Raw genomic sequence first — 14565 nt, forward strand, 5'->3', positions numbered from 1 at the left:
GAGCTATCTACTTTAGCCTTTGTCTAAAAGTAGAGAAGAGAACAACTTAGTAAATCCATAAAACTAACATAGTTGTTATCTAATAAGTTTAATATGCACTGTGATTTGTCCTTATACTATAGTACCGTCAGGTTACTAGTTAAGAGAGTCAGATCAGGAGTTGGATGGCCTGGCCAAGTTCCAGCCCCACCACTCATTAGCTTGGGTTGGTTAGTTAACCCCCCAGACCACATTTTTTTCTCATTGGTAAAGTGGAGGTGGTAATAATTGCCATGAAGTTGTGAGGATTCAATGAGATGAGATGTGGGAATGGCGTTCAGGTGCCAATTACCTAACAACAGCTCAAGAATCCTGGGTTTCATCCCTACCTTTGTTGTGGGACTTCACATCCAAAATGCAGAAGAGAGATCACTGGTCTCAGAGTCAAATGATGGAGATTCAAGTCCCAAATCTCCTCCTAGTTATATGACGAAGGCACTCCTCTTTCTCTTGTCACACCCAAATAGTCATCTGGTCTACCTCTTCTCTCCATCACCAGGTCGCTGGTTCAGTTTAAGCCACTTCATCTCTTTCCCAAACTCTACAGCTCACTGACCAGGCTCCTTCCCATCTCTGCCTTGTCAGGCTCATCTCCCCACAGTGTCTCCCAGAGGGAGCATCTCAAGAGCCAACCTTCCCTGTTCAAAGACCTCCTCTGACTTCTGGTGGCCTATTGGTCAAAGTCCACATTCTAAAGGCACTTCACTCTCTACAGTTCACCTCTCCAGGTCCATCTCCTCCTCCTCCTCCTCCTTCTCCTCCTCCTCCTCCTCCTCCTCCTCCTCCTCCTCCTCCCCACCATTTAGACTCTGCACCATACACAATGCCCTTGTCATGTCACAGTTCCAAGCCTCTGCCCAGAATGTCTTCCTCCATCACACTCCACGCCCTTTCTCCAGCCTGCTCACCTCCAGCTCATTTTCTGGACCAACCTGAAGCTCACTTCCCCATGAAGATGTATCAGTGGTTGATCACATCCTCTTCCAGGTTAACAAACCATCCTGTTCACACCCACAACTCACCTATCACAGAATCATAGCTACTTGTTTCATGCACCTTCTCCCATGATGAGCTCCTCTAGGGCACAAACCATTTCTTGTTCCTCTTTCTACTCAGAGGACAACAAATATGCCCACGAAAAGCTGGCTGGCTGAAACACAAAAGGAGAAGGAGCAGAGGGGGATAAAGACAGAAAGTGGGGGAGGGAGGGAGATGAAGGGACCAGGGAGACAGAAAGAGAGGCATTTCTCCTTTAAGGAGCCTCTGGCAAGAGAGTGCCTGGATTAGCAGAGGCCTGGTGGCAAACCAGAGTCTGCACCCTGGGGGAGGAGGGTTAGGAGGAGGTCACCAGGCAGATGCAGCCCTGAAGGCCTCGCATTTTGAGAGGCTGGCTGTGAGCCACCAGTCTCACTGCGGGTGTGGGTTTGGGGTGAATGCTGAGCCCAGTCAAGTGGCTTTTTCTGGGAAAAATGTAAAAAGATCGGTGGGAGGAGAGGCTAGCTAAAGACTGTGGTAACAGTAGAGGCGAATTCCAAGTCAACCCACTTAACTCTCAACCTCGGTCCAACTTTTAACAGAGATAAATTTGCGGAAATCATTAATGAGCCGTGTGCTCTGTAGCAGTCTTTGCTTCCAGCCTCCAGGAAAGCCCACCCACTGGGCCTGCAGGAGTTCACCAGAGTCCAAGCCTTATGCTTAGAAAAATGTATCTGTTTCTTTCTTAACTTTTTACTCTAATTCATAATATCCTGGACTCTACTTGGTTATGCACATGCCTATTTTATTGTATATAATCTTTTAAACCATCTCAAATACTTTATGTAAAAAAAAAAATAGAAGGAAGAGTTAGATGCTTGGTTAGCTTCCTAACTGGAACAATTCCCAACCTCTTAGCTACTCATCAAGATGTAGCAAACTGAAACACATGAGTTTTGATTCTTATTTTTCCCATGTCTTAATGAGCAGCCCCTTGGGACAGCTATACTGAGTCAGAAGGTAACCAGTGGGGGAAAGAAAAAAGAGAAGAATGTGGAATTGACAATCCACAAAGAGGATTAATAAAATGTTAAGTGTTCTTCTTTAGTAGAAGTTATTAGATGATGTCTGGGACAAAAGGGGACTGACATTTTTGGTATATATCCAGGAAAAAACATTCCAGTGTAATTCTGGTGACTAATCTACTGCTGGAAAATGACTGAGCTACTCTCTACAACTTCATGGTGCTTGCTTTTTTTCTGAGGCAGTTACTTCTCTGTATTTCTCCAGATTCCTGGACATAAGTGGTCCTAGCATTGCCCCCCCCCCCCCAAAAAAAATCAGAATGTCCAGGTAAAATGCCTGGTGAGCTTGGCAAAGCTGTCCTATCTCACATTGAATTAGTTGAGCCTCAAGTTCTCACTATGCAGTCAACATGGGGAGCCCCATTTTAAAAAGAAAAATTATATTGAGACACTATTAGATGATTTATAGAGGCTCAAACAAGCATTTTAACACAACAAAACTAGAAGGCAAAAGATTTGGCATCTATTATTTTCAAATGGATTATAGGTACTTTATTCTCAATTTCAAATTATGTTTGCAATGATTAATTATTTAAAAAACCTTCGTAAACACAAGAAATCTTAAAAATGAAGGTCCCCCCGCCAATGGATCAGTGGACTTATATGAAAGACAACACAGGCCCAGCAGATATGGCCCAGTTCCCAGCATTCTCTACGCACTGGATGGACACAAGTAGGGAGGGCTTGGTGGCCCCCCTGAGCTTCCGTATACTGCTCATTTCCCAGTAGATGACCCCCTCTCTTCTCTTTGTACCATTTACCCGTCAGCGTCCCCAGGCCCTAGGAAACTCACCGGATTCTGCTCCAGGAGGCATTCAGCCATCAGAGCTGCCCCAGATCAGAGGAGCCAGATCACAGGCTACCACAGAACTCCTGTTTTGGTGCAACAGAAGTTCAAAAGGCTTTGTGGCTAGCAAGGAAACTTTGCCATCAATCATGCCATTGTTGGCTGAAGAAATATTTTCCCAATTTTAAAAAACCAGCTTTCAAAGAAATTGTTGGAACATGATGCAATTGAAAACTGTACCATTAATAGTTTGAAAGGTATTTTTCTTCCTCTACCAAAATTAGCATCAAGATTCGGTTTTATTCCTTCTTACACTTTGAATGCTTTTATGAAAAGGATTTGAGCCGCTACTTTATGGTTTATAAAGCTAGCTCATGCGCTTGATCTCATTCGCTCCCTAAACCAACCCCAGGAGGCCAACAGAAAGGTAGTAGGAGCCTCACTTTTCAGATGAGGAAACTGAAGCCCAGAATGTGCACCAGTGACTAGGTAGGTGGGCATCTCAGCCTCCGACTCCCTGTCCATTGTCCCCCTCGCTCCATCTGGCTGTCTCTGAAAGCATTTTATTTTCTCAATCATCTGGAATATCCATAACCAAAAATCCCTCGAGCTTTATCTCAGCTGCCAACGGCAAAATGGTTCACTTCCCGCTGATGATGTGACAGAGTAAACAGGACAGCCAGAGACCACGAACAGTGTCAAGTGATTTAAGACCAAAGCCACACCATTGTCCAACCTCAGCAAAACCGTCTCCCTCTATTCATAAAAGCACATTCAGTTTTTGGATTTGTGCCTAACTGAGACCACATATATGCCAAAGTCAGAGCCTCTGTGGTAACCCAACAAGTTTCATATTGTCTCATATATGATTAGCACAGTCCTGGCTGAGACAAAAGAAACCAATGACAAGATGCTGCTATATACATGAAACCACAAGCACCAAAAATTCCCAAGCCTTTCATTGGAGTTAAGGCATATGCATATGAAAGTAATACTAACTCAGAATCCTTGATAATGCCTGGTGCCTGGCTATGGAGCCTGTTTGGCACATTCCTTCCATGGGTGTTCTACATGGAGCAGGAACAGGTTCTGTCCTCCTCAAACCCTCAGTGTCCTACTTTGAGACTCTAACGTTTGCCTAGGTTTATTATATGTCCATTTATTGCCCCTACATCAGTTACCTTGGTAAAATGAGTAGGTGGCTGCTTCTTCTAGTCATGGCTATTATATGTATCACTATAGCTGGAATTTTGAATGACCACTATTTTATTGTATATAATCTTTTAAGCCATCTCAAATACTTTCTTAAAAAAATAAAAGAAGTAAGAGTTAGATGCCTACATAGATATAAACGATGTACAATGCCAATGCAGAAAAGTAAGGGAAGTGAGTCTGAAAAGGCAATGCATTAAGAACTACCAAGGGATAACACCGGTTTTCACAATTCCATGTTAAAGTTAGGGACGTTTCTTTTTTTTTTTTAAATATATTTTATTGATTTTTTACAGAGAGGAAGGGAGAGGGATAGAGAGTTAGGAACATCGATGAGAGAGAAACATCGATCAGCTGCCTCCTGCACACCCCCTACTGGGGATATGCCTGCAACCAAGGTACATGCCCTTGGCTGGAATCGAACCTGGGACCCTTCAATTCGCAGGCTGACTCTCTATCCACTGAGCCAAACCGGTTAGGGTGTAACGTTTCTTTACTGCCACACAAATACAACGAAGGGATGAGGATGAAGTCACTATGACAGCAGTTGAAAGCAACTGGCTCTCCCCAGAAATAGCAGGAGCAGGAATACTTATTTCTCGCTTTTGATCTGCCTTTCTTGTGAGGAGACTTCCTTTGGTGTAATACTCCTGGCCCCTCTCCACCTCTCACTTCCTGTTGGTGAGCACAGGTGTCCCCTGCTCCTCCAGGGGCGGCAGCAGACTGTGACTCAGTGGGCAAGTCTAATTTGGGGGTTCAGGGTTAGAAAGCATGCCTGCCTCAGCTTAAGCTACAATCCTTCAACCATGGTGATCACTTTCTCCCCTTTCCCATTTGCCTTAGTTTTTCTCTTATTTCCAAGTTCAAAACCACAGACATTAAATGTTTAGGTCCTCTGAGTCTCCTCAAATCTTCAGACGTGTTGTGTCTGGAGAGGCCGAGGTAAAATGAGTTGCCTATATGTAGCTCCTTCCCAAGAAAGGGAAGAGCTGTTATACACTACTGGGTATCCTTCACAGGATATAGGAAACTTCATAAGTAGAAAATAGCTGCCCCCCTCCCACTAACAAATACATCATTAAGAAATTAGCAAGCCTAATAACCAACACCAAAGATTATGACAAAAACACACACGCCATCTTGCCCTGGCCAGTGTTTCTCAGAGGTTAGGGCATCAGACTGCACACTGAAGGGTCTCAGGTTCAATCCCAGTCAAGGGCAAGTACCTGGGTTGCAGGGTGGCTTCCCAGGCTTGGTCAGGCGCCGTATGGAGAGGCAACCAATTGATGTGTTTCTCTCATCTCTCTCTCTCTCTCTCTCTCTCTCTCTCTCTCTCTCTCTCTCTCTCCTTCCCTCCCTCCCCTCCACTGTCTCTAAAAATCAATGGAAATAATATTGAGTGAGGATTAAACAAAAAGTTTCATCCAATCTCAAAAACAATATGCGAATAAGCAAAATACACCACACAGAGTACTCTAGTTAACTGTGTTGCACTCTATCAATTTTCTTGCTTTAGTAACGTAAGATGTCACCATTGGGAGAAGCTAGGCGATGGACCTCTCCACTATGTTTTCAACATCTTGTGAATCAAATCTATACTTATTCAAAATAAAAATTTAAAAAAAGGCAGACCCAAAGAGTAAACACTGTGCATTCCGTTTATATTAAATTCCAGAACAGCAGAGCTTATCTACGACGAAAGGGATCAGAAAAATGGTTCCCTTTGGTGGGGGTGGGTAAGAGAGTAGGAATTACCTGGCAAGAGGTGGGAGGGAATTCCTGAGGAATCCACATCTTGATGCCGATGCGGATGTGGATTACATGGCTGGATGCTTTTGTCAAAACTCATCAAATATCAGAACTGAGCATTTCTCTGTATTGTAATAAATTACAGACCTCCATGAAAGCAATTAGAAAAGACACGGCCTCCTCTGCTGCTTCCTATCCAAGCAAAGTCTTCCAAAGAGATGCTTCAAAGTATGTTCTCTGTCTAATCATCCAACCTCTAATAAAATTAGCTGTGCCAATTTGAGAAACATAATCATGGGCATATTTGCTTCCATTTTATAGGTAAGCTGTTTATGTCCTCCAGAAACCAGAGCAAGTTTCCATCAGGTAGAAGTTACTGCCTTGGTCCTGATTCCATGACCTGAAGAGGCAGGCTACCCATAGGCAGGTTAAGCCCGAGAATGAGAGTTACCACACTTTCCAGCTTATGTATGTATTCTCGTAATTTACTTGGAGATATATATATATATATACACACACATACATACATCAATGGTCGAAAGAGTTTTTTTTTTAAACTAGATAAGAATTCAGAAGCTATTGCATAAAAACTAAAAACAGAGTGAACATCTCAATGGGAGAATGGTTGATTATTTGAGGTATTGAAAGAATATTATGCTGCCATTAAAAAGAATAAAATAAGTCTATAGAGTTGACTCAAGGGGTTTACTATTGTCAAATGAGAAAAGAGAAGTAATGCATTTCTATATTCTTTTTGAAAACCTACGAGTGTATTAACAGCTGCTGAGCACCTCAGTGTGAACAGAGTTGGCTAACTGGGTGGACAGAAGGAGAAACAGGGAGAGAAAATAATGATGGAAAACAAGCAAAAACAACTATTAAAAAGAACCTGGTCCAGCCCTAACCGGTTTGGCTCAGTGGATAGAGCGTCAGCCTGCGGACTCAAGGGTCCCAGGTTCAATTCTGGTCAAGGGCATGTACCTTGGTTGCGGGCACATCCCCAGTAGGGAGTGTGCAGGAGGCTGCTGATGGATGTTTCTCTCTCATCGATGTTTCTAACTCTCTATCCCTCTCCCTTCCTCTCTGTAAAAAATCAATAAAATATGTTAAAAAAAGAAGAAGAACCTGGTCCATGATAATAAGCAAGAATTATATAAAATTATACATATGTAAGCATATAAATGCATAAAAATGCTTAGAAGAGTGGTTACTAAAATGTTAGAGGTATGTTATCTCAGGGATAAAGCTGCTTTATTTTTACACTCTTATAGTTAAAATACAAAAAGGTATAAGAGTGTAAAAATAAAGCAGCTTTATCCCTGAGATAACATATATATAGTTAAAATACAAAAAAAGTATATATATATATCCAAAATAACCATTTATTGAGGGAAAGTTTGAATAAGTCAATGACACTGGCAGCATGAAAATCATGATTCTTAAGTAGAATTTTGAATGATTCATGACTAAAAGAGGTTTTCACAATCTTTTTCAAAATGGAGACAGACCACAAGTCCAAAATTAATAATCATCATAAACACTTTGAGCATCTTTATACCATGGCCTAAATCTAATTTTTAACACACTTTCTCAAAGGCTTCAAGTGCTCTGAGTGCTTAATCAATCCTCTTTAATTGACAAGCACATTTCAAATCTCATGAATTATTACATCGAAGATGCTATTATCTGACATACAAATGCTATTAAAGAGTAAAATCTCATCTAAAAAAGAATATAGGAGCTGAAGTAGCTCCAATGAAAATAATTTAACTATGAAATTTAATCTGCCACAAAAGAAGTAATAAAACTCTAACACATAATTCATTTTTCCTTCCTGCCCTGGTCATATTAAATGTATTTAGTTTTGTTACCTTCATTCCTATAGTCTCAGGCCTACATGTCATCTACACACCCCCTCAAAGACTGTCCACTCAATATCATTAACTTTCTGGGTGTTTTTATCGTAGATATAATAGTCATGACATTTACTACCCGTCATCATGAATAATCTCCATCTATATATATATAAAACCCTAATATGCAAATAGACCAAATGGTGGAACAACCAAACAACCAAACAACTGGTCACTATGATGTGCGCTGACCACCAGGGGGCACACGTGGAACATGGCAGGCGTCGGCTGAAGTGGGATTGTAGAGCAGGTGAGCGGGGGCACCAGACCAAGGCAGAGCACCGGTCACTGTCATCAGGGCGAGCCTCTGGTGGTTCCTGAAAATTCTTTGCTCCTGTGTGCTGCAGTCCTGCCTGGCACTCACACCTCCTGCTAGTACTGGCCCTGCTCACACCTGCTGCTGGTGCCGGAGCTGCCGCTTGCACCCGCTGCCAGTGCCTGGCGTTAGCCCCAATCACTTGGTGCCATTAGCAGGTGCAAGCGGTGGCTGCTGGCCCCAATTGCCCCTCAAGGCTTCTCCACCTCCCCTGCTCCTGAGGGGCAATCAGGGCTGGCAGTCACCTCTTGCACCTGCAGCCAGCACCAGAGCCACTGCTCGCACCTGCTGCTGGCACCGGCCCCAATCGCTCCACACCATCAGCAGGTGCAAGTGGCAGCGGTGGGAGTGGGGCTGCTAGCAGAGAGGGGACCGGCAGTACAGAGGATGGGCTGAGACCCACCTCTGTGCCCACCGCAGCCTCGCAGCCCACAGTTCCTTTTAAGGTGCACAAATTTGTGCACTGGCCTATATAATTTGTGCACTAGTCCTATATAATAAAAGAGAAACATGCAAATTAACCATCCCTCCGCTATGCTCAAGCCATGCCCACAAGCCACGCCAACCAGCCCATCAGAAGCAAGTATGCAAATTAACACAAGATGGAGACAGCCACAGAGCTGGAGCAGCAGGAGGCTTGGGTTGCCCCCGGTGATGGAGGAAGCCAAGCTTCCCTCCTGCCATGGCCGGCCCGGCTCTGCTCAAGGCTACAAAGTTTCAATTATAGAAGATAAATAAATCCCAGAAAAAAGAAAAAAAGGAGAGGTTGGGACCTTGGGTCGCCGGGGGGCATGGCCAGCCTGAAAACGGCCCTCAGCCCCTCACCCAGGCTGGCCAGGCACCCCAGCGGGACCCCCCCCCCCCCGCCCCCACCACCCTGAAGGGGCTGTGGGCAGCCTGAAAACGGCCCTTAGCCCTTCACCCAGGCTGGCCACACCCCCATGGGGTGAGGGTGCCTGCTGGGGGGCTTGACCAGCCTGCAAACAGCCATCAGCCCCTCACCCAGGCTGGCCAGGCACCCCAGCGGGACCCCCAACCTGATCCGGAACACCCTTCAGGGCAAACCAGCTGGCCCCCACCCATGCACCAGGCCTCTATTCTATATAATAAAAGGGTAATAATTGACCCTAACAGCAGAACGACTGGGAATGACTGGTCACTATGACACACACTGACTACCAGGGGGCAGACGCTCAATGCAGGAACTGCCCCCTGGTGGTCAGTGCGCTCCCACAGGGGGAGCTCTGTTCAGCCACAAGCCAGGCTGACGGTTGCCAGCACAGCAGTGGTGGCGGGAGCCTCTCCCGCCTCCTCAGCAGCACTAAGGATGTCCACTGCAGCTTAGGCCTGCTCCCCGCTGGCACATGGACATCCCCCGAGGGCTCCTGGGCTGCCAGAGGGATGTCTGACTGCCAGCTTAGGCCCGATCCCCCGGGGAGCGGGCCTAAGCCAGCAGGTGGACATCCCCCGAGGGGTCCCAGACTGCGAGAGGGCAGAGGTCAGGCTGAGGTACCGCGCCCCCCCCCACCCCCCCCAACAAATGCACAAATTTTTGTGTACCGGGCATCTAGTATAATTATAATTCTGATTATAACATGCAATTGTTTTGCAGAGAGGCACTACTTTTTCATGGTTCCAGGCCTTCTTTCTCTGCAGGGTAGTGGAAAATTTGTCTGCAAGCTGTGTGGACAGCTGCTCCATGAAAAGCCTTGGAATAGCTTTTCCAGGGGAAATGGGCACACACAGGGAGGAGGTGGGGCAGTGACTGCTGCCCTTGATCCTCAAGGCCAGGCACTCCTGCCTAGCTGTAGGCAACAGTCCACCTGTTAACACATTCACCTGGCATGTAATGTTACTAGGTAACATGAAAACTAATTTAACACATCTTACCTTTTCAAGTAAAATACTTACTTGGACTAACAAGTGGCCTGAATTGGGCAAACAGGTACCACATTTATTGGCATTCTCATTTATTTGCTCTATCAAATTCATCAGTATTTCCACAGCACCTTTGCTGATCATTTCATTACGAAATCCTGGATTTCCAGAAATGAATTTGATAGTCCCCATACAGTATAAAAGAGCTTCAGTGTTAGTTTGCAGGTCTTCACTTCTCAGGACCTCCAATAATGATTCTGTCAAAAAGATGGATTATTACAAATGTATGATTATAACAGCTGGAGAGAGACACAGTAAAGTGTTTGTTTGTGAACTTCAAAGACAATTTGTAGAATGTTAGTCAGAACCTACAGTTGAATGTTTGTAATGGGTTATTGATATGTATAAAGAGGAAAGTCTACCTTTAGCTAAATCTTCATAATAGTAAAAACAGAAGGAAGGGAATATATATACATATATATATATATATGTATATATACATATATATATATGTATATATATACACATACATATATATACATATATATATATACATATATATATATACATATATATACACACACACACACACACATATATATATATATATATGGCTAAGCGACTGTCTAACCAACCGACCATCCGACTGGCCAGTAGGTATGATGTGCACTGACCACCAGGGGACAGATGCTCAATGAAGGAGCTGCAGAGCAACAACAACTTTGCAGAGTGTCCTCTTGCACTCTGGGACCCCTTGGGGAATGTCATAGAGCTGGTTTTGGCCAGATCCCTGCAGGCCAGGCTGAGGGACCCCATCTGCTGAAGGGACCCCACTCACTCTGCAGATGCCCTTCAAGCCATGGCGCTGCCCCAGGTGCGCCGGCCAGGGAGGGACCGCAGGAGGTTGGCTCCAGGGCATGTCTGGCCATCTCGCCCAGTCCTGCCCCACCTACCACCTTTTAATTAATTTCCTTTCAGTGTGCATAAATCCGTGCACTGGGCCACTATTATATAAATAAGACAGTGTTCTCTGAATGCCATTCCTTGCCTCTTACTAACACTTACTAATTAGCCTTGTTTTTGGTTGCAAACATTTTGAGCTATTAACTTATTATTAAAGCAATTTAAGAGTTACATTTCAACAAACCATTTAAAATATACCAGTTGTTGTATGAATGGGAAATCAATCAAGATAGGATCTTTTAAAAAAAATCTCAATCACCATAGAAAGGAATGCTTCAAATATAACACCCACCCTTTCCCAAGACAACTTAAGAACATCCATCCAAAAACATACAATACTAGGTTTTAGGAGTGATCTAAGTAAGCCTGATAAGGCTAATCATGCCTATCTCACGTTTTATTAATATTAATGTGATCATTTGTCAGAATCTTTCTTTGTTTTTAGTCTACAATTCTCAATGAGCTGATTCACTGACATTTCTTCCAGTACTGGGCTTGTCCCTGTTTGCTGGGATAAAAAATAGATGAAGACCATTTATCCTATATTGCAAAAAGAGGACTCAAAGTATTTTCCATGCTGCTTTCTTTTAGATCAGCAATACTATTTCATAAAAGACTTCTACTTAGCCGAAACCTGTTTGGCTCAGTGGATGGAGCGTCGGCCTGCGGACTGAAGGGTCCCGGGTTCGATTCTGGTCAAGGGCATGTGCCTGGGTTGTGGGCACACCCCCAGTAGGAGATGTGCAGGAGGCAGCTGGTTGATGTTTCTCTCTCATCGATGTTTCTAACTCTCTATCTCTCTCTCCCTTCCTCTCTGTAAAAAATCAATAAAATATATTTTAAAAAAAAGACTTCTATTTAGGTAGCTATTAAAGCATCTTAATTATTTAAGGGCACGTCAAGAATTAGACCGTATTAACTAGATAGAGTAAAATTCTCTATCTATATATTTGAAACACATTTGAGACACTTTGGTGTCAAATTTCTATAATAGTTACAGATGTCTTCCAAGTTTTAGTCATTCCTACTACATCAAAAGGCTGAAATGTTAATTATGTCAATACTATATGAAATGTGGTGGTTTTTTAAAATAATAAATCCAAGACCAGGAAATGAATTTTTAAATAGTGAACATTTTGCAAAGTCACATAATGGTACACACGCATTAAAAAAATAGTAGGCAATCCTTCTAAGCTCCAAAGGATATATTAAATGGAATGTGGAAAACATAGGAAAGAACAGAGTAAAAATAGGTATCACATAACTTCTGATAATACTAGAGAATAAAATACTCTAGCTATCGCTAATTGTAACTTTGCTCTCAAGTGCAACATTTGGTCAATGGTAGCACTGAGTAATACTCACCCAGAATGCTGTCACTTTGAATCAGAGAATCATTCTTCTCGCTCCTGCTAATTTTAAATATAAGTTTGCAGACATTGAGAAGATTCTTTCTACTCACTTTAAGCTGCAGAGAAAGAGAACACATTTCTATTATGGATGGAAATAAAGACGTCATACGTTTTTTAACACAAATCTAATTTTGAAGGTTGAGCAAGAGTTGTTTGTTTGTGTGTTTTTTTTTAATTCTCACCCTAGGATTTTTGCATTGATTTTAGCAAGAGTGGAAGAGAGAGGGAAAGACAGAGAGAGATATCGATGTGCGAGAAACACATCGATTGGTTGCCTCCTGCAAGTGCCCTGACCAGGGCCCCAGGCCAGGGAGGAGCCTGAAACTGAGGTAACGTGCCCTTGACCAGAATCAAACCCTGGACCCTTTGGTCTGCAGGCTCACGCTCTATCCACTGAGTCAAACCGGCTAGGGTTCAGCAAAAGTATTTTGAAAACAAAGTAAAGTTCTAAAGAAATCAACTTTTAAAAGTTCTGGCCACATATTTGCCAACCATCTAATATGAACGATATTTAGAGTAAGCGTATTTTAATAATAAGCATTTATTTTTACTTCATAAGGTCTCATGCTTATATGTGAGATTACTAGTTACTCTTTAAAGAATATATGAGGGAAAAGGGGGCCATGATGTTGATAAATTTAACTAAGTTGACTAATTGCTTTAAAACACAAAAGTAAAGGAAGATGGACACAGATTTCAGATTAAACTACCTTAGAAAGCACAGTGGAGGTGAAAGAAAAGAAGGGGAAGTATGATTCTCTTTATCATTTGTGTAAAATAAAATTAAAAAGTCATTCTCTCATTAGATAATATATGTATTTATTTTTAAGAGCTATTTCTGGAATGCTTTGAGATAATGACACATAAAGTTCAAAGTTTAAAATTACCTTCCAAATCACACAAAAGTATTCAAGTAACATAGGGGCAATAAGGAAGTAAACATTTTTTAAGAACACAGTATAGGAGGACTAACTAAATTTGCCATGTGTTTATCTAAAATAGTAGAAATTAAAAAGAAAAATCCTAAATGTCCAATATTAAAAAAAATCCCAATATTAGGGGAAAATTTAATAAATTGTGGAACATCAATACTAGTCATATTAAGCAGCCATAAAAAGTATAACTGTGAACACTATGTTTAAAAAGAAAGACATCTATACGCTATTATAAGATGGAAATATGATGTACCCCCATTGCAAGACTGTAAAATATGTTTGTAGGAATGGGGTCATCTGAACAAATAAATGTATCTGTGTGAAAAGGATGGCATATGGGTCATTATTTTATTCTTAAAAAATATATTTTGAATTATCTTTAATTATCATTTTTTAAAGAGTTTTCAGTTAGTTTTTAAAAAGATAATGGAATTTGTCATACATATTTTTAGATTTGTTCTGTGTCTGGCCCATAAATATTATTGAGCTCCTAGTGTGTGCCTGGCCCTGCGGCGTTTGCTATAGGAGACACTGTGATGAATCGGTCAGCCCCATCTGGAGGGGAGGAGGAAGGGAGCGTTACCCTTCTTCCCGCTCCCTGCTCTGGGCCCTTTACCTGCGATCTCAGAGCCACGCTGCATATCAGCTGCTGTCATTCCCATTTTGCAACTGAGGAGTCTGCTTGCTCCTCAGACAGGTTATGTCAACTCAGCTTGGCATCGCCTGGTCGTGTATTAGAAAGGCAGAATCCCAGGCCCACCCGGCAGGACTGCATCAGAATCTGCATTTTAACAAGCTCCCCAGAGGGTCATGTGCACATTCCAGTCTGAGAAGCCCTGTTGAGTAAGCCTCAGAAACTATCGACAGATCTTGTAACAAAAATCTAGCCCGGCCAGTGTTGGTTGAGCATTGGTCTGTGCACCCAGAGGTTGCCTGTAAGATTTCCTGGTCAGGGCACATGCCCAGGTTGAGGTTTGATCCCCGGGGTCGGGGGCGGAGGGGCATGGTGTGTGTGTGGTGTGTGCAGGAGGCAGCCGATTGATGTTTCTCTCTCTCTCCTTCTCCCTTCCCCTCTCTCTAAAATGAATAAAAACATTAAAATATTTTTAAAAAGAAAATATAATGTCCTTAATATTTGGGAATACATTTTAATCTGTCAACAATGTTCTACTATATTGTGAGATTCTGAGGTCAAAATCATGATGTATTATTCTTTTTATGGTGGTAGGTAGCATGTGTTGTATATGTAATAAAGCTTCTTGAATACAACTAACCTCACCCTACCAGCCAAGTCATATAAT

The 14565-nt window shown here is 42.7% G+C and overlaps 1 protein-coding gene across 2 annotated transcripts in view; it reads right to left on the bottom strand.

Moving 5' to 3' along the window:
- The window catches only part of ARMC2 (armadillo repeat containing 2), a 142318-nt gene that overhangs the window by 80987 nt on the left and 46766 nt on the right, over window positions 1-14565 (bottom strand). For both annotated transcript variants that reach the window (XM_070417962.1, XM_070417961.1), the window contains exons 9-10: window positions 12283-12385; window positions 9988-10211 (exon numbers count right to left, since the gene is read on the bottom strand). In XM_070417962.1, the coding sequence (XP_070274063.1) occupies window positions 9988-10211; window positions 12283-12385 (327 nt within the window). The remainder of the gene's footprint in view (window positions 1-9987; window positions 10212-12282; window positions 12386-14565) is intronic.

The sequence above is a fragment of the Myotis yumanensis genome, unplaced genomic scaffold (assembly GCF_028538775.1).
Source record: "Myotis yumanensis isolate MYYU_CA2020_CCGP unplaced genomic scaffold, mMyoYum1.0.hap1 SCAF_6, whole genome shotgun sequence".
Taxonomy (NCBI): Eukaryota; Metazoa; Chordata; class Mammalia; order Chiroptera; family Vespertilionidae; genus Myotis; species Myotis yumanensis.